This window comes from Pyrus communis, chromosome 5 (genome assembly GCF_963583255.1).
Source record: "Pyrus communis chromosome 5, drPyrComm1.1, whole genome shotgun sequence".
In the NCBI taxonomy this organism is placed as follows: domain Eukaryota; kingdom Viridiplantae; phylum Streptophyta; class Magnoliopsida; order Rosales; family Rosaceae; genus Pyrus; species Pyrus communis.
The window spans coordinates 29,019,208-29,037,265 of record NC_084807.1 but is presented as its reverse complement, the minus strand read 5'-3'; the positions used below and the strand labels follow the sequence as shown (position 1 = coordinate 29,037,265).

At 37.7% G+C, this 18,058-nt stretch overlaps 3 protein-coding genes across 5 annotated transcripts; 2 read left to right on the top strand and 1 right to left on the bottom strand.

Moving 5' to 3' along the window:
• Positions 1-3,431: 3,431 nt before the first annotated feature.
• LOC137735524 (probable 6-phosphogluconolactonase 2) lies at positions 3,432-5,166 on the top strand. Its single transcript, XM_068474952.1, has 3 exons — positions 3,432-3,880; positions 4,370-4,505; positions 4,603-5,166. Exons 1-3 carry the CDS (start codon positions 3,477-3,479, stop codon positions 5,065-5,067), a joined length of 1,005 nt encoding a protein of 334 aa, XP_068331053.1. The 5' UTR covers positions 3,432-3,476; the 3' UTR covers positions 5,068-5,166.
• Positions 5,167-9,589: 4,423 nt separating this feature from the next.
• LOC137733649 (rab GTPase-activating protein 22-like) lies at positions 9,590-13,783 on the top strand. Of its 3 annotated transcripts, XM_068472788.1 has the most exons (6): positions 9,590-9,979; positions 10,067-10,228; positions 11,014-11,149; positions 11,263-11,312; positions 11,932-11,985; positions 12,128-13,783. In XM_068472788.1, the coding sequence occupies exons 1-6, from the start codon at positions 9,840-9,842 to the stop codon at positions 13,350-13,352; spliced, it is 1,767 nt and encodes a 588-aa protein (XP_068328889.1). In that variant the 5' UTR covers positions 9,590-9,839; the 3' UTR covers positions 13,353-13,783. The 3 variants fall into 3 exon arrangements, with proteins under 3 accessions (XP_068328889.1, XP_068328888.1, XP_068328887.1); XM_068472787.1 differs by lacking the exon at positions 10,067-10,228; XM_068472786.1 differs by having other exon boundaries at positions 9,929-10,228.
• Positions 13,784-15,634: 1,851 nt separating this feature from the next.
• On the bottom strand, positions 15,635-17,325 carry LOC137733744 (cytochrome b5-like). The gene is made up of 4 exons (XM_068472915.1): positions 17,240-17,325; positions 16,739-16,831; positions 16,199-16,265; positions 15,635-16,109 (listed from the first exon to the last, which is right to left on the bottom strand). Exons 2-4 carry the CDS (start codon positions 16,823-16,825, stop codon positions 15,859-15,861), a joined length of 405 nt encoding a protein of 134 aa, XP_068329016.1. The 5' UTR covers positions 16,826-16,831; positions 17,240-17,325; the 3' UTR covers positions 15,635-15,858.
• Between the last annotated feature and the right edge of the window lie 733 nt (positions 17,326-18,058).

The following is an 18,058-nucleotide window of genomic DNA, read 5'->3' as shown; positions in this document are numbered from 1 at the left end:
AAAACCCTTCACTAAGAGGTCTTAGCGAGACCCCCCAATAACCATGGGACTAGCTAAGACTATCCTCTCTTTCTCGTCCTCGTCATGCTCAACGACCACTCCCGACAGACTCCTCATCATCTCCGGTCACCTAGATCAATCATTAACTTTCTGACTCTCTTTCAGATTCATTTCACAACCAACTTTCATATAAAATATACCAAATTGAAGCTGAGAGTGACAAGATTACGATTTTACCTGAATTGAGGTCAAAATGTGGTCGAATGTGGCCGGAAAATGGCCTGGAAGTCTTGGCCTGTTTGGGCTTCTTCAAATTCATGACAGATTCGAGCATTCAAAGCTAAGATCTCGATCTAGGGATGGTGATGAATTTTTTGGCCGTGCTAACTTCATCCAATTTAACGAGGGTTGGCCGGAAAACACATCGGGAAACCTGCAACTCGTCGGGAAAATTGGAGCCGTGAGGTTCCATTCAAACAACACATTGCTAGAGAGGGAGGGAGGACAGAGAAATAGAGATTGGAATCAATAAGGAGTTTGACCAGGAATGAGAAAGAGACATGAATTGAGAGGTCTAAGAGGAAAAAAAGAGGGAGAGGGTGGGACGATGAGAGAAGAGGAAAATAGTGAGACGGAAATGGTAGGAAAAGATGAAGAAAAAGATAAGATCATAATAAAATATTAATAATTTATATATTAAATAATATAATATTAGAATTTGTTATTATCCAGCTTCTTAGTCCAATACTGCACCAAACGCTTCACTAAGTTAGTCCAATTTAGTCTAGTCTAAGCCAGTCCAGCTTAGTCCTTGAAGCTAATCCAGTCCGAGATAGTCCGGCGCAACAAACGCCCCCTTATAAATCCTCTTCAATTTGGCGGGAATTAATAGCGAGCTAAAAAAAGGGGCTTATGTCACAAATTAGGAGAAGTATTTTGAAAGTAATTTTGACCTAGTTTGGCTGATGAAGGGGTTTTTTTTTTTAATTTTTTTTTAAAGGGGGACAACTAGTGGCAAGTTATGGTTATCCAAGGTTCTAAAAATCGTTAAGCACTAGTCGGGTAGCTGACAGGGGCCTAGCGCCTAGGCGGCCTAGACGGATTTATGTAAATTTATTATATATCTTGTAAATAAGTGTCTATTTACACCTAAAAAAAAAACTATACTTTTATGGATAATAAAATAATGATAAAATGCAAAAAATAGAAGTGAAAGAATACACAAATTATATACATCCAAAAAGTTCAATATTTAAAAAACAGTAAGCATATAATCATAATGAGGAGGATTTGGATGATAGATTAAATTCTTCTTGTTCATGAATCATGATCCTTGCATTGGATATGACATAGACTAAATTATTTAGCCTTATTGTATCTAGTTTATTTCTTTTCTTTGCATGTATCCCCTCAAAAGTGCTCCAATTCGTTTCACTATTGGATGAATTTGTAGTAAATCCATCATTCACAAATTTGGTACACAATTTCCATAAGTATACCACCATGAAACCAAAGAAGAAAAAAGCACACAATTAATAAAAAAAATATAAAAAAAACCGCCTAGGACCGCCTAGCTCTAGACCGATTTTTCGAAACGATTTGCCCAAAATTGGGGTGAGCCTTCACTGCCTAGCCCTTAGGCACCGCCTAGGCCAATTTAGAACATTATGGTTATCTACCCCTTTCAGGGGCAGAGAAGACTCACATAAAATAGAAAAATGCTTTTTAGGTGAATGTGTGTTGTATTCAACATGCTTATAATAAAAAATAGCTCTAAAAATGTATATAAGGTTAAGATCTTCTTACCAAACCAATTTCAAATAACACTAACTCATATTCACATGTATCGTATCATATTGATTCTTTTTAAGCGATAGAGTGTGGAAAAATAAAACTTTATGTATAAACCAACATACAAAATTTTAAATTATAGAATATTACGAATATCTTAACTGTTTAATCTTAATTTTCATAGTTGTTAACAAGAATTTAATAATTAAAAAACTCAAAATATCTCATACTTATGTTGACCCTAAAAATTACAAAACCTACGTGGCGCGTAGGCCGAGTAACTAATAAGCTAACTATGTCATTTGGTAAAATTTGTTGATGTTGCGTTGAGCGCGTTGCTGACTTCTTTATCTTGCAACTACGGCCGAGGAAGGAACGGATCTCGGCCTTTGGATTCTCGAGCCTGAAGACAAGGCTGCTAGTTCTGCAAAGTTCACAAATCGTCGCCGCCGGATTCGGTCACAATGATTATATTCGTAAAAGTATAAGCACGTCGAATCGACACCAAACTGTACGGACACAAGTATTCAAAAGTGATGTATGTCTTGATGGTAAATGTGGTTCAGCCATAAGAATGCAGAACTCTAAAACTCACTTATGAGTGGAAATCATAAAATCACTCAGCGTTCAATGCGCCGAATGTCATAACTTGTAACACCTTACTTCGCCGAGAAGGCTGATAAGATGACCTCTGCCAAAAAGGATTCGAAAACCCTTCTCGACCGAGACTTGGATAGGTAACCAGTCGACCTCGACGCAGTGCTGTTTATCCAAACTGAAGGTGTTCCTCGGTCGTCTAATTTTACGACAACAGTGTTGTTTATCCAAATTGAAGGTGTTCGCCGGTTGCCTCCACAATGTTGTTTATCCAAATTGAAGATGCGTCGGCGAGAAAAAGGAAAGGATAAATCTCAATATGTTTGAAAGGCGTTGTGCAGGTCAATTGTTTGTTGAATTGAAGGTCCTGAATTGTTGCACGATGTCTTTTATTTATAGCACCAACTCCTCGAGACTGAATTGAACTCCTATCCGGACTAGGATTCCTTGTTTTGTTCCAACTTTGCTTCGAATCATCCTACTCCCACTAGGACTTCGAACTCACCCCTCTTTAGGGCTTTATTCATTGTTGGTCGAGAATCCTAATTTCACTAAGACCTACTCCCACTAGGACTTCGAACTCACCCCTCTTTAGGGCTTTATTCATTGTTGGTCGAGAATCCTAATTACACTAGGACTTCCTCGACCCCTTCGCTTATCTGAACTACTCTTTCTTGTGATAGGACTCGACCATCCCTGCTGAATGGCCTAGAATCTCCACATCCCATAGTACTTCTGACACGACTTTGGGACGAGCACAAACCTATACTCGGCCCAACAATATTATTTTGAGCTCAAACAACTTCGAAACACCATAAAAATCCTATAACCGCATTAACAATTGAATTACAAGCTTCTCACACCGTCGGGATCGGTTAATGTAGTAGCATATTTTCGGCATCCTTTAAAAAGAAAAAGTGATTCCAACAAAAGCATTTTCTAAATGAAGTACTTCCTACGAAAAGTATCCAACAGGCCCTAATTTATACCCACGAGTTCATTCGGTTTACGCCGAATTCAGTTAACAGTTACCGACAAACTCCCGCCTACCGCACGCCCTACCGTTACCGAACTTCTTCACTCACCGTATGACTTTCGGGACCCGGTCTGCCATTTTCTCAGCCAGTAAGCCCGGGTGCGCAGTGCGCATGGCCTCCATATGCTCCCCGACCCGTCTTTCCCTCTCACTCCGCACGACTCTCTCCTCATTGCGCACATCTCGCGCGCCGGGAATCTCACTCCGATCGTCACCAATATCTCTATCCCTCTCGATTAAACCCGTTCGCTCGAATTTCAAGAACCCAGTTTCCGCATCATCGGCGTCAGCAGAGACGGCGGGTCAGTGTCCGAAGAAGGTGGAGAAGTTTCAAACGGAGGAGGAAGTGGCGGTGCGTCTGGCGAAGTACACTGCCGACCTCTCGGCCAAGTTTGTGAAGGAGAGAGGAGCTTTCACCGTCGTTTTGTCCGGCGGCTCTCTCATTTACACGCTCAGGTCAGAAACAAAACCATCCTCAAGCGTTTCTCGTTTTTAATAATTTCGGATTGCTTTGTTTCTGCTTATGTATAAGCTTTTATCATGAACATGTAGAAATGTTTACTAATTCTTCAAGTGCTTACTCGAAAAGTATGTGCTGTTGGGCCTCCTTTTGTTGTAAGCACTTCTGATAGGAGTGATTTTACCTTAAACATGCACAATTGTTTTGTTAATGCAAATGCTTTCTGGGAAAGTACGTGCTTTTGTTGCAAACACTTTTGCTTACTCGAAAAGTACATGCTTTTGCGCCTGCTGTATGTTAATTAAGTACTTCTACTATCATAAACGTGCAGAATTTTTTGTTAATTCAAGTGCTTGCTCGAAAAGTATGTGCTTTTAGTTTTTTCTGCCTGTTTAGAAGCGTTTTTGGTTGTCGGATAGCATGTTTGATTGTTTTGTTTACTCCTTTTTTATGTTTGTGGGTATTTTGTACGTTTGGATTTACAGGAAATTAGCGGAAGAGCCGTATAAGTATATGGTGGAATGGGAGAAATGGCATGTGTTCTGGGTGGATGAGAGAGTGGTGAAAAGAGATCACGCCGACAGTAACTATAAACTTGCTCTTGAAGGTTTACTCTGCAAGGTACAATTTTGTATGCGTTCTTCTGATTGTTGCGTTCAAGCACTAAATTGCTATGTTGCGTGTCAGAGCCATGAGTTTGGATTTTGGATTTTGGTAGGTACCGATTCCTCCTGGCCAGGTTTACGCCATTAACGACGCACTTCCAGCCGAGGGAGCAGCTGAGGATTACGAAACCTGTCTTAAACATTTGGTTGAGCGCAATGTGATTGCCACTTCAAAAGCTACTGGATTTCCAAAGTTCGATCTCATGCTTCTGGGTATGGGGCCAGATGGACATCTTGCTTCTCTTTTCCCTGGCCATCCGCTTTGCAACGAGAAGACGAAATGGGTGACTCACATTACGGACTCACCAAAACCACCTCCAGAGAGGATTACATTTACCTTCCCGGTGATCAACTCCGCTGCATATAATGCAATGGTGGTGACAGGTGATGATAAAGCTGATGCCGTGCAGAGAGCGCTAGGAAATAGTCAGCATCCTGATACTTTGCCTGTTCAGTCGCTTGCAGCCGAAGACGAGTTAACTTGGTTTTTAGACCAGGGTGCAGCTTCCAGGCTGTAGGAGCAGAATGTCGATGGCTTTGCAATTCGTTGCACTTGCATCCGATGTTTTTTACTATATACATGTCGATGTTAACCTGTTTGTGTTCTATAATTTGGGCAGGAAATTCAATAAATTACAAATGGTTGTGTTCTTTGTTTCGCCTTAAGGGGATGCATGGTTGAATAATCAAACAATCCTATTAAAATTTCTCTCATGAAAATGAGCTACAACGTTTTTATTCCAGTTGCGGTAGCATGAAAGTTTTCCTAAATCTCAAGAATCAAGGCAATTGGGTGTTTGAATTCCCAAAACCCGCAAAATCCTTTCCACCCCAAGCCCAATAAGTCGGGCTACAATGGAAGGAAGCAGAGAACACGATGAATTGTAATTTCGGATAATAACACATGACGTGACAGAATTGGTTAAAAGTTATATCCAAAATTAAAGTAATATTATTTTTAATAACTTTTTAATGCCAATTGCCTGGCCAATTCATTTACGGGGTAGAAATGGATAGAGATGCACTCGAGCAATTACTATTCATTAAGGTAAAAATTGTTTTGTTAATTGTCTTTGCCCAATTAACGGACAATTATTACCTTAGTTGGGTGAAATTGCTGTTATCAATGAAAGTATCAGCGGGTTGTTTGCTTGTTTAAGCAAATCTATAGAAACTTATGAAACCAATGCCTGAGTTTGAGCACATGACTAGGAAGGAGCACCCTCCCTCCTTGTCCTTGTAGGCGAGTACAGATCCTTTCCGGATCTAAAAAAATGGAGACTAAGGATCAAATTATTCGGATCGTTGAAATTTGATCAAACGATTACAAATAAAAGGTCATTTTAAAAGTTATAATAATTATAGCTGTTGTATCAAATTTCAACGGTTCAGATCATTTAATCATTGAACTCCCTTTTTTTAGATCCAGAGAGGATTTGTACTCCTTGCAAACAATCATCCACTTGCTTGATTTTGTTTAGTTTAATCGTACATTGTATGGTGTTCGTTCATATGAGTGACGTAATTAATAAGTTCGATGAAGGAGTAAACTTTTGTATCTTTCCATTTCCGTCCAACCAAAGACTGACTTGGGTTTCTAAACTTTGCATTCAAGTCCTCAAAGATTTCGTCTTTATTTACTCCCAATCAAATCTTTCAAGCAATGGAATGGACAGATGCAATTCGCCCAAGAAAGATAACTAAAGGATGACCCAAGCTAACAAGACTTCTTTCTTTGCAAGGTCGAGGGAAAAATGTTTATCGTACGTAGTTTTATTTTTATTTTACAAATATATTGTTTCCACAACTCGAACTGATGATCTTTCGGTTACAATTAAAAAAACAATATTTCAGTTGCGCCAAGACTCGTCCCCTCCAAGAAGATAACTATTATATTTTATGAAATAACATTTCGGTTGCGGCAAAACTCACCTTCTTCAAGAAGATAACTAAAATATGTTATTAAACCAGAAACAGAGCTTTTGCTCATGTTCATGTTAACATGGCACAAACGGTAGTCTAAAATAACTTGTTTTCTCTCTTTGGCTTTGGTGTTGGTGTTGGGATCTACTAAGCACAAAAAAAGTTCATTGATCCTCCAAACCAAGAAGAGCACACTTTCAAGTATAAAACCATTGTGATTATGTATATTAGTTGTTGAATAAGTTCTGAAGGAGGATAAATATTTTGCAGAAAGTCTGACTAACTGAATGATCAATCGTTCTTATTAAAAAAGATTCATTATATTGGGATACCATCTATTTGCATGTAGGTACAACTTTTAATAAGACTATGCAACCCCATATGATACATGCTTTAAGAAACAGCAGGTTGATGGAACCTGCATATTCTACATCAGCAGGCATGAACCGGTTGTCCCATGGCCACACTTTGAAGGGTTTCTCCTGTTAATCGGATATTTCTTTACATTTCACGCTATATCTTTCTCTTCACGTTACACGTCGATTCCAATTAAAATATTTTCCTCGTTTCGCGTCTCGAACAAAATGATTTACGATCTCTTTCACGATAATGATAGGTGATAGAAAAAGAGTTCAAAGCGTAGGCCATAAAACTTCCAAAGGGCCCTGACCCCCTGCGTGAGATCATCATTTTGCATCTGTTTTTTTTTTATGTAACTTGTATATTATCACATAAAAAAGTAGAAAAAGAGTTATTGTAGGAAGAAAAGAAATAGAAAAATAGCACTAATAATATAAAGGATAGTAAAAGGAGAAAAAGAAGATATTTTCTTTTCTTTTACGGGGAATATTTTTGTTCTCATCCGCGAGTGATGATGACAATGATGATTACTATTCTATTTATCACTGTTAGATAAGCTAAAATTTCAAAATTTATGTAGTAAATACATAGAATTCTCAAATTTAAATTCATCAAATAAATAGTGTTGTGAGCATTAACACCATTTTAAGATGGTGAACAAAAATACAACATTCTTTTACCAAGTCAAAAGCACTTGGGCCGATTTTGTTGACTATAAGGCGTGTTGATAATCACTTTTCTTGTTAAATGACTTTTCTTGTTAGTTAACAATTTGCCAAAGTTTGCACAAACAACAAAATTAGTAGGGCAGATTTTGAGAGCTCTCTCTATCTAAATGCGCATAACATGATGATTAATTAAGTAAAGTGTCACACCACTATGTCTTAATCGTTAATTTAAGAAATTAATCATGCCTAATCAACCCAGTCAAACTGGATTAGACCCTTTTTAAATATGTTTAAGGAAAAAGCAATTGTGCTAAAGTTAGAGAAAAATATACAGTACTCAAGGGTATTGAACACCCGCTAGTTAGAGTTCTTAGGTCCAATTCAAAGATCATTCATCTGTTTAATTAGGGTTAAGGATTTTACATGACAGAGTTTTCGCAATTTTGAAGTATTATAACCTCTCACAAGTTAATTAATTATTTATTTTAGCATAAAAGTAGTATTAATAATAAGTTAAGCATGCTGATTGCTCAGGAGGTCAAGTAATTAAAGGGAGTAGTTGTATTAGTGTAATTACGGAGGAAGAAGAGGAGGGATGAGGATCTCTGTGAAAATCTTAGAATCCTTATATCATGATCGTTCATCGTACAATTATTTTTTGTTGAGTACTATTTCTGTTTAATTTTAAATAAAAAAATTCAAAATGATGTATGGTTACATGACGTACGATAGACGACTAGGATGTAAAAATCCCTAAAATTCCCACAATTTGAATCTGGATGAGATCCAAATCTGTAGAGGAGGAGGCAAGAAGCAAGCACTCAATGAGAAATGACATTGGAGTTTGGTGAACTTGCCAACTAAAATCAAGGCTCTGTTAAACCTACCAAACTTCACATATCCCTCAATCTGCATTAAAGCTCTGATTTTCAATTTTCTTTTTTCTCCAAACTCCAAACAATAGGAGATAATTGTATGGACCTAGCTTTTCTGCCCTCCCAGTTCCCATATACTCTCATCCCCTCCTATTTGTACGGTCATGATTAAGTCACGTCAACATTTATATCATTATTGATTTTTGTCTTATTATCTCTATAAAAAAAATCAATATAAAATGTTGATGTGACTTAACCGTGACCGCACAAAATAGGAGGGGATGAGAATATATGGGAACTGGGAGGACAAATAAGCCAGGTCCTAAATGTATATCATTATGTGTAAGCGTTTTTTTGGTCAAACAAACGCATTTAGTTATTCAAGAAGCGGTTCAAACAAACAATTAACTAAGAAAATGACATATGCGCTCATTTTCTCTTTTTACACTATCTTATTTTATCTGGATGTTGAATTAAATAAACTAAAAAAAGAAGAAAATCAAAGTGCATATATCATTCATTTCCTATTAATTAAGAAAGAAGTAATATCATGCATCTAATTGACTAATTGCCCATCTCACATGATTTGGCTGATTAGTCATATAATCCCTACATATAATAAAGTGCAAAGAAACATAATACATTTAACAAACATAAAAGTTTGACATCAGTATACAATATCCTGGTTAAACAATAAAATTAGGAAATGCTTGACCTAGAATTAGTGGGCTAATGGAAAATTAGGGATTGTGGATACGACTTTCGAGTTCAAAATTTTTCGTATTCATTTTATGTATGATCTCTCTATAACTTTTATAATTAATCAACACATGTTAATAAATTTAATCCTTCTTAACTTTGATTGTCGTAAATATAACACGTTTTAATTAATAATAAATATTACAGAGAGAACATACACAATCAATCTAGAAGATTTGATTTTGGGGATCTTTAACAAAAAAACTCTCGGTATTGTTCATTTTAACTAAAAATCATATTTTTACACTAAAAAGTTAATATTGGTACTATTTATTTTATCTTTTATTTTGTCGTTATCGTTAAAATTCAAAATTTTCATTAGTTTTTTTCGATTTTAATTTTATGTTTTCACACTTTTTTTTTTTTTTTCAACTCTTCCACTTGACGCTCTTTCTCACTCTTTATAAAAATGGGGTCTACTCTCCTACTCTCTAGACTCTAGAGAGAGCTAGACTCAGTCCCTAGTGAGAGAGAGAGAGAGAGAGAGAGACAAAGAAGACGACTTTCAAAGTAAAACAAAGCAAAAAGCAAATTAAAGCAGTGGCCTTTGCCATTCAATTCATTCATTCACTCTTGCAGTTCTTCAATTGGGAGTAAAATTATTAAATTTTAATTCCCAATTAATCCCAACCTCCTCCTACTCTTGCTCTCCCACCAGATGCAGCAGATCACAAGGGCATTTCTGTCGTTTACAACCCTACTCACATGATCCCCTCCGGTTCCGGGAACGCCTTCATCTCCGGCGGACGCGGGTTATGGTCGGCGGCACCGTCGTACGTTGCCGTCGGCGTCACGGCCTTGGCTGGGCTCGCGGTGGTCGTGGCCGTGTTCTGCACTGCCACTAGGTAAACAAAACTTTGAAATTTCTCAGAAAAGCTCTGAAATTTCTTGAAGAACGCAAACCCTAGAACAAAAATTCCCTGATAGATGAGAGCTCTACGACGAACTCAGACTTCCTCGTCACCTTCAAGCTCGAATTCATCTCATTCTTCGTCTTCGCTGTCGTCGTCGTCGTCGTCTTCGTGGATTTATTTGCGATCGGTTCTGTTAATCGTGTCCTCTTCCTCACCAGCTCATTGTTCTTCCTCTGATCGGTGAGTCTCTCTCTCTCTCTCTAAAGCTTTTGTTTTCGGTAATTTCAGCTATTAGATCCCGATCTCGGGAAGCTTCAAGTTCATGTGTTTAGTACCAATTTTAGCTCAGTTCCACTTTTTAGTGGCGTTTTCGCTTCGATCCCTTCTTTCGGGTCACCTTCTTCATTCGCATTTTGGTCCTCCTTGGAAATTGTTACTCTTTCAGTTGCTTAAAAAATTGTGGGTTCGATGTATTGGGCAAGCCGCATTGGTTGTTTCTTTTGCGCATCGATTTGCTTCTGGATGATTTGTGTTGTTGTCTCGTGGTTCTGGTAAAGTTAGGATTTTTATATTATAATATTGTAAGTTTTTGAATTTTGTATATTAAGCTGCCATTGAGCAACAATGCTGTGGTTTAATAAGTCAAAGATTGATAAACCCGAATCGATGTTAGCTTTTACTAATCTTCTCAACAGTTAGATGGATTGAAATGTTTTGGATATTCAAAGTTAATTAATTAAGCTGCAAAGCTATTGCATTTATCTGTAGTTTAACTTTAATCCTTGTTGATAATTTGCTTTGACTTGGCCCTTCGAGTGCATGCTTACGTAGAATATCCGGACTTTTGAAGTGTTCTAATTTGGTTTTCGTTTACTGCTAGACCCTTTCTTATATATGAAAGGTTCAAACTCTGAGATGTTTTTATTGGCCTGACATTTTCAATCATTCATACATTGATATTTTTCGTATAGATGATGCTTCCTTAATCTTACCATTACTAATTGCGCTTATTGTTTTATTTTCAGGGTTCGCCTTAAGTCACCTTGGTCCCGCAGGAAAAGAAAACATGCCCTTTCAGCTCAGCAATGGAAGCTATTCTTTACACCAGATGGAAAGCTTCGCGATGGTGGAGTTAAGTTGGTGAAGAAAGTTCGCAGTGGAGTGAGTTTCTGTCACTTTCGTGTTATATATTTGCTATCAAAACGCCGTAACATCTATTCATGGTTCCAACTTCCATCATTGACATTATTCATCTTAAAATTTTGTGAATGCAGGGTGTTGATCCAAGTATTAGGGCAGAAGTTTGGCCATTTCTCCTTGGAGTGTAAGCATGCTCAACACCTCTTTTAAGTTTTTAACTGAAACATTGCTACATTAATACCTTGTATCTCCGAGAAGAACTTGTTATGTGATATTTTGGCTTCCAACATCAGGTGTTTTGGTGTATCATTCCTGGCAGAGGATTGTATGCTCTTTCTCTCCTATTAGTCTGAGTCATTGCTTTTAGACATGTCACTAGGTCCAAATCAAACATACTGACTGCTAGATATATGAGCTTTTATTTAGGTCTGGTTATGGCTTCGGAGAAGCTCATTTTAGGCATTAGACCTGGCATTTCTGCTTTTGAACACTTCGCTGCATAATCAATGTGGAGTCAAAGTTTCAGAAAAGTGTTGTCTTTTTTTTTTCCCTCCATGTAAGAAGAGTAATGCGATTCCTTCTGAATTGATAGCATGAGTTTTGGAAATAAAATCTGCAAGTATACCTTGGTCAAAACTTAAATTATTCCTGTGATTATGTCTTATAATGCCATTATCATATTCATATATGACCATCGTACTGATTCCTGTTCTGCATATACATTAAAATGTTGTTTTGTTTCGGGAAGTGCAAAACCATACTTACATATGTTGACTGGATTTTTCTGTCTTGACTCTCAACAGCTATGAATTAAACAGTTCAAAGGAAGAAAGGGAGATAGTACGATCTCAGAAAAGGTAATAGTGCCAAGTTCATCTAGTTCTTTTGTAGCTTCATATTGCATAAGTTGACTGAAGCTTTTTCCAGTTTGAGTAATATTTTTTATTATCCATTGGCTTTTGTAACTTTATGGTGCATTGTTCGAATATTTGGTTGCAGAAAGGAATATGAGAAACTCCGCAGACAGTGCCGCCGACTCATAAAGCGTGAAAATGATAGCTCTAAGTTGAATGGGGACAGTAGTAGCTTCACCCATGATACAGGTTCTCCCAGCTCCGAGGATGCGGTTAGCGCCAGGGAATCCCTTTCTAGTGAAGATAAGATACCAGATGTTGAATACTCAGATGACCCTTCCAGTACATTGTTGGATGGAGATGATGATGGTTCAAGAGAAAACACAAATGCTGATTCCAAAGCAATAAACTCTGACTTGTCTGACTCGGACTCCTCTGAAGAACCTGAGGTGATTCAGGCTTTCCCCTCATGTGAAGGGAGGGAAGAAAATGATCCTGATGTGACTTCCAAGGATGAATCTTCTCCCTTGAGGACCGAGGTCCAATCAAATCTAAACAGTGAGGATTTTGCCACATGGCAGCGGATCATACGCCTTGATGCAGTACGAACTAATTCGGATTGGATTCCGCACTCCCCGTCTCAAGCTGAAGTGTCACAGGATAGGGCATCACGTTCGGCTGAGGCTGTTGGGTTGAAAGATTACAGTCACTTGGAGCCTTGCAGAATTTTCCATGCTGCTAGACTAGTTGCTATTCTTGAAGCATATGCACTCTATGACCCCGAAATTGGTTACTGCCAGGGCATGAGTGACCTACTTTCTCCTATAGCTGCTGTAATAACCGAGGATCACGAGGCTTTCTGGTGTTTTGTCGGTTTCATGAAGAAGGCTCGACATAATTTTAGGCTCGACGAGGTAGGGATCCAAAGGCAGTTGAGTATCGTTTCTAAAATTATCAAATGCAAGGACTCCCACCTATACAGGCACTTGGAGAAGCTCCAGGCGGAGGATTGCTTTTTCGTTTATAGGATGGTGGTTGTGCTATTTAGGAGGGAGTTGACGTTCGAACAGACAGTATGCCTATGGGAGGTAATGTGGGCCGATCAAGCAGCCATTAGGGCAGGTATTGGAAAATCTGCATGGAGCAGGATAAGGCAACGAGCCCCACCAACAGATGATCTGTTACTCTTCGCGATCGCAGCTTCTGTATTGCAGAAGAGGAAGCTGATAATCGAGAAGTACAGCAGCATGGATGAGATTATCCGGGAGTGCAATAGCATCTCGGGGCAACTCGATATATGGAAGCTCCTGGACGATGCACATGACCTGGTAGTAAACCTCCATGACAAGATAGAGACGTCTTTCTCATGACTGCATATTTCGGTAGCATGGTTCGTTCTTATGGTTCATTCTCGGCATCCTGTTATTCGGAGCATCCAAATTCCTCATTCCTTCCTTCCCCTTTCAAAACATAAGCACTTCGGGAGCTCACTCCGACCAGACTATCTTCAAGCTTGCTTAAAAGTGGCGGTGTCAAAACTTTCGAACGATTAATTATTCAGATTTACCTGCATTGTATTCTGCTCTGTTTTTACCGCGCGATTCCACGATTTGCAGGTAAAACTACTGTATTAGCATTTACCATTTATCCGTTAATGTAACCATACTCCCATACTGGATGAGGAACACATGAAATTGTCCAATTAGAAATAATACCCCTCTCCCACATGATAGGCCCTCGCAGTTCAGTGTTCCTCCGGTGGTTAGTTATGTAAATTATGATCTAGTTGGGGCTATTTTCATCCCTTTTGTGCAATACGAGCCTTTGGATTGCTCCAGTTTCGTCAAGTTTCGATCCCTTAAAAAATGGATTCGGGCAGTAGGAAAGTCATACCAAACATTGAATTATATATAAAACCTCGCCGGAAAAACAACGCAAAGCCAAAAGTCCAATATTTGGACGTCACACAAAAGTCGTATCATTGAAAGTCATATCACTAAACATTGAATTTTATGTATGTATATATAAGGGAGAAGGTGAAAATGGTGAAACATTCGTAATCCTAAAATTACTTTCTCTATTAAATTTTTAGATAAAATAAGAAAATTAATATTACTATATTTGACAAAAACATAATAAATAAATAAAATACTGATACATAAACATAATAAATAAATAAAGTCAATTAGCAGGAGCTAGTTATATATAAAAGCTCGCGAAAATAAAAAAACAACGCAAACCCGAAAGTCCACAACCGCCCCTTACGAACAAGAAAGTTCTTAGTCATCGCCGTCTCACTCTTAGTCGTCGACGCCGGTAACAGGCCTTCCAATTGTGTTTTTATTTTTATTTTTTAATGAAACTATCTTGAAAATATTATTTTTCTTCATGACTCATTTATGCCCAAACTCATTTACGGCCAAAAGTAAGAGTTTCTCTAAGTCAATGAATTCTTTTAAAATACTCTTTTCTTGAATATTAGTAAAAAAAAACAATTCGGATGACCTAGTATTTCACCAATTAGTAAACCAAGATTTCAGACTTTTATTAAATGAGAGAGATCCACTGCAAGATATAGAAGGGAAATGCATACTTTATTTTTTGCCATTTTTTCGTTTGTGAATTTTTAAATTTTTAATGAGCGCACCTTATTCGTCGATTCTATAAGATACTAATATTTCTATCAAGCATAAGTTTTATTACAAGTCATCGATGTATTTTCGGAATTTCCAAGTATTTATTATTATTTTGTTGACTTCAAGTATTTATTATTATGTACCCTAAAAGTTGGCTATGCGTTAGGTTTGACAATTTTTTGCACGATTTGTTTATTCAACATTAAACGAAATGAAAATAATAGGTTTCGGATCAACATGTTAACGAGCTGGGTCAGTATCGGGTCACCTGTTAAAAATTCTTTAATGAATCAGGTCATTATCGGATCACGTGTTAAAAACCCAATAGGGATGTTGTTTGTCAAATTTAGACATTATACATGACAATTTCTTGCATGACTCGTTATCTGACACTAAACGACACGTCCCATTAACAAATTAGATCGTTATCGGATCACATGTTAAGAACCCAGTAAGATAATAGTTTTGACACAACCCGTTAAGATAATGAATATGACAAAAAATAAACACGAACACAATAAACATGACCCGTATTGCCAGGCCTACTATGTGCATTGCAGGTGATGGATTTAATGATGGGAACTTTAACGAAAAGTTCCCGATACTGTTTATTTTAACGAAAAACCACATTTTTACACTAAAAAATCAATCATGATACTATTCACTTTACTATTTATTTTGTTCTTATCGTTAGAACTAAAAATTTTTAAACTCATTTCATCAGTTTTTCTTTTAACGAAAAATTGAGATCATTGAACGTTCGAAGGACAGTGTGAAACACCGTTCACAGTTGAGGAGGCTGGCTAAATGTATTTTGGTCAAAGATGTAGATAATTCTACCCTGATGCACGAGGGTCCAGGACCACGAGATAAAACGCATCCACAGAAAAGGTAAAACGTCAAAAAATAAAAACCTGCGACATGGACACCAGCACAGCACGGGTTTCAAATGCAGCACGCAACAATTGCCTTTCTCAGATCAGCAACAAATAACGGACGAGGAATTCATATGGAAATAATAAGAAGCAAAATCCTTTAATTTTAGATCAACCATTGTACAATCTGTCAATCACCTTCTAACCAAACAGACGCTAGAAACCGGTCGACCGGCGCTCGGACGAACAATGACATAAACCAAGAACGACATAACTGAAACGAGCAATTGTGAATTTCAACTACTCAACTTGGTCTACGTCAAATAACTAAACCTTATGAGTGGACATAATGAAATAGAAATACTCTAATCTTTCTTGGTATAGTTACGGACAGCAAGGGCCAACCCCAAGATTAAAAGGGGAACCAGAAACTGTAAAATCTTGATCGCGAAATCGGATGTCTTGGCAGGATTGCTTTGACCCCCTTGTGCCGGGATGGAAATCTGTTTCAATGGGATAGTTGATGGATCAATCTCACCAATGTAGTACTTCTCCATCATATCCCTGGCTGAATCACTGTGACCAACGTCTTCGAAATCATCTGTTCCATCTTTTCCTACAGTTTTCAAACAAAATTAGTCTCATAAACCCTACTGGCTTGAAGGTTGAAAATAAAAGGATATACGTAGTAATCGAAGGCCTTACCAGTTGCAGCTAGCAGAACTTCACCGCCTCCGGGATGATCATCCATGAATGGCGTCAAATCATACACCTGAAAATTGATATTCCAATCATCGATAAATCAGCCTATTCTTCTAACTATCAAATTTTTTGGTGCAGCTAGCAGATTTTGTTTCAAGTGTGAGATCTAAACTTCATACAATCATCGACCGAGAAATTAGTTGCTTTATGCTTGTACAAATGAGACCTTAAAACACCGGGAAGTGATTTTCGCAATCCGGTTTTCCCCTATGCGCTCACTCTTTTCTAGTCAATGGATTGAATAATCAAAATCAAATCAAGGGACAGATACAACGGGAGGACTGAGGAGTGGGAGTGTGGCAAACATGAGCACATTGACATGCAGAAACATAATAGTCAAATTCTGGGTTGAGTCCTTGAGGGTTATTTTCTCATATTCCTAGATTTTCTCAGCAACCAAACAAAGGATAAATCAATCAATCAACTGGGAACTCAAGTTTACAGTACGACATTCAAATATGCAACTCAAGATAAAGATCTGACCTTCCCAGCAACAACAACCCAGCAATCTTCGTTCTTGTTGTGCTTTGCCACCTCTTGGAATACGTGAACTTTTCGATCAGAAGCCATCTTTCACTGCCACCATACAAATATCACCGAAAACGTTAAAACCCACAAAAACTCGCCCATCAAATCCTCGAAATTTAGACAGAAACAGCTTCTGCCAATCACAGAAAACAAAATTCTGATATACCAATTAAAGCCCACAAAAATGTATGCACCAAAGCCTCGAAATTTCAACAAAAACAGCTTCAACCAATCCCAGAAAACAAAATTTGAAATACCAATTAAATTAAAACCCACAAAAGTTATGCACCAAAGCCTTGAAATTTCAATAAAAAACAGTTTCCACCAATCACAGAAAACAAAATTTTGAAACACCCATTAAAACCCATGAAGGTTTAAGCACAAAATCTAAAATAAAACTGATAAGAGAGAGATTGTGAATTGAAGAGCAAAGATTGATGAACAATTGGGACTTACCCGCCGAGAGAGAAGGGCTTTGCGAGATGGACTCTGCTGCTTTGTTTTCTCAGAGTGGAAAGTAAATTTGCTCAAGCGGCCATTTATGGACGATACCTTGTCAAAATGCCCTTCGAATTTAGGAATATTACGCACTTGTTATGAATAAATTTTTGAGGCTTTTTAAATTTTAAAGGGTAAACATGTCTCCCAACTGCGAACTCGAAACGGCACCTCCACCAGGGGGAACGGATCCCTTTCACCCGTAAAAAATTCGGAACATTGAAATTTTTAACCGTTTGATTAAATTTCAAGAATTCGGATTTTTTCCTTAGTTGGCTCAGGTGGAAGAGATCCGGAGATGATTCATTTCCCATCTAGGGATCCGGCGATGATCCCTTTCCCACCTGAGGATCCAACGGCCAACCAAAATTTATCAGTACCAGGAACACAGTTCGATTTTTCAACAAAGATAAATCTCATTCCTATTAAAAAGATATATAAATAATATTACAAATATATGATAAAAATAAATTTTATTTTATTTTATATTAAGCCTAAAAAAATAAGTATTCAAGTGGACACATGGGACCCACATGTGGGTTACGTCTTCAAAGTAGCAATTTTTTTTAAGAAAGGTAACGACTAAGACCAATTATGCACGTTTTATTGAATTCAGCAAAATAAATTAATGGAATTTTAATTTAACAACGGTTTCTAAACTCGAGTACAAATTGGGAGATGAATTCTAGATTTTGCCATTTCTTGAAAACGCCGATTAATTTAATTAAAATTCAGCGAAATAAATTAATGGTGGGCCGAGACCCAACAGACCCAACA

Excerpts from the sequence above, each read along its gene's own strand:
- LOC137735524 (XM_068474952.1), top strand. The coding sequence starts at position 3,477 with ATGACTTTCGGGACCCGGTCTGCCATTTTCTCAGCCAGTAAGCCCGGG. Across the intron at positions 3,881-4,369 it reads TCTCTCATTTACACGCTCAG|GAAATTAGCGGAAGAGCCGT; the intron begins GTCAGAAACAAA and ends TTGGATTTACAG. Across the intron at positions 4,506-4,602 it reads TTGAAGGTTTACTCTGCAAG|GTACCGATTCCTCCTGGCCA; the intron begins GTACAATTTTGT and ends GGATTTTGGTAG.
- LOC137733744 (XM_068472915.1), bottom strand. The coding sequence starts at position 16,825 with ATGGCTTCTGATCGAAAAGTTCACGTATTCCAAGAGGTGGCAAAGCAC. Across the intron at positions 16,266-16,738 it reads GGGTTGTTGTTGCTGGGAAG|GTGTATGATTTGACGCCATT; the intron begins GTCAGATCTTTA and ends ATCAATTTTCAG. Across the intron at positions 16,110-16,198 it reads AGTTCTGCTAGCTGCAACTG|GAAAAGATGGAACAGATGAT; the intron begins GTAAGGCCTTCG and ends TGAAAACTGTAG.
- LOC137733649 (XM_068472788.1), top strand. The coding sequence starts at position 9,840 with ATGATCCCCTCCGGTTCCGGGAACGCCTTCATCTCCGGCGGACGCGGG. Across the intron at positions 10,229-11,013 it reads CATTGTTCTTCCTCTGATCG|GGTTCGCCTTAAGTCACCTT; the intron begins GTGAGTCTCTCT and ends TTTTATTTTCAG. Across the intron at positions 11,150-11,262 it reads TGAAGAAAGTTCGCAGTGGA|GGTGTTGATCCAAGTATTAG; the intron begins GTGAGTTTCTGT and ends TTGTGAATGCAG.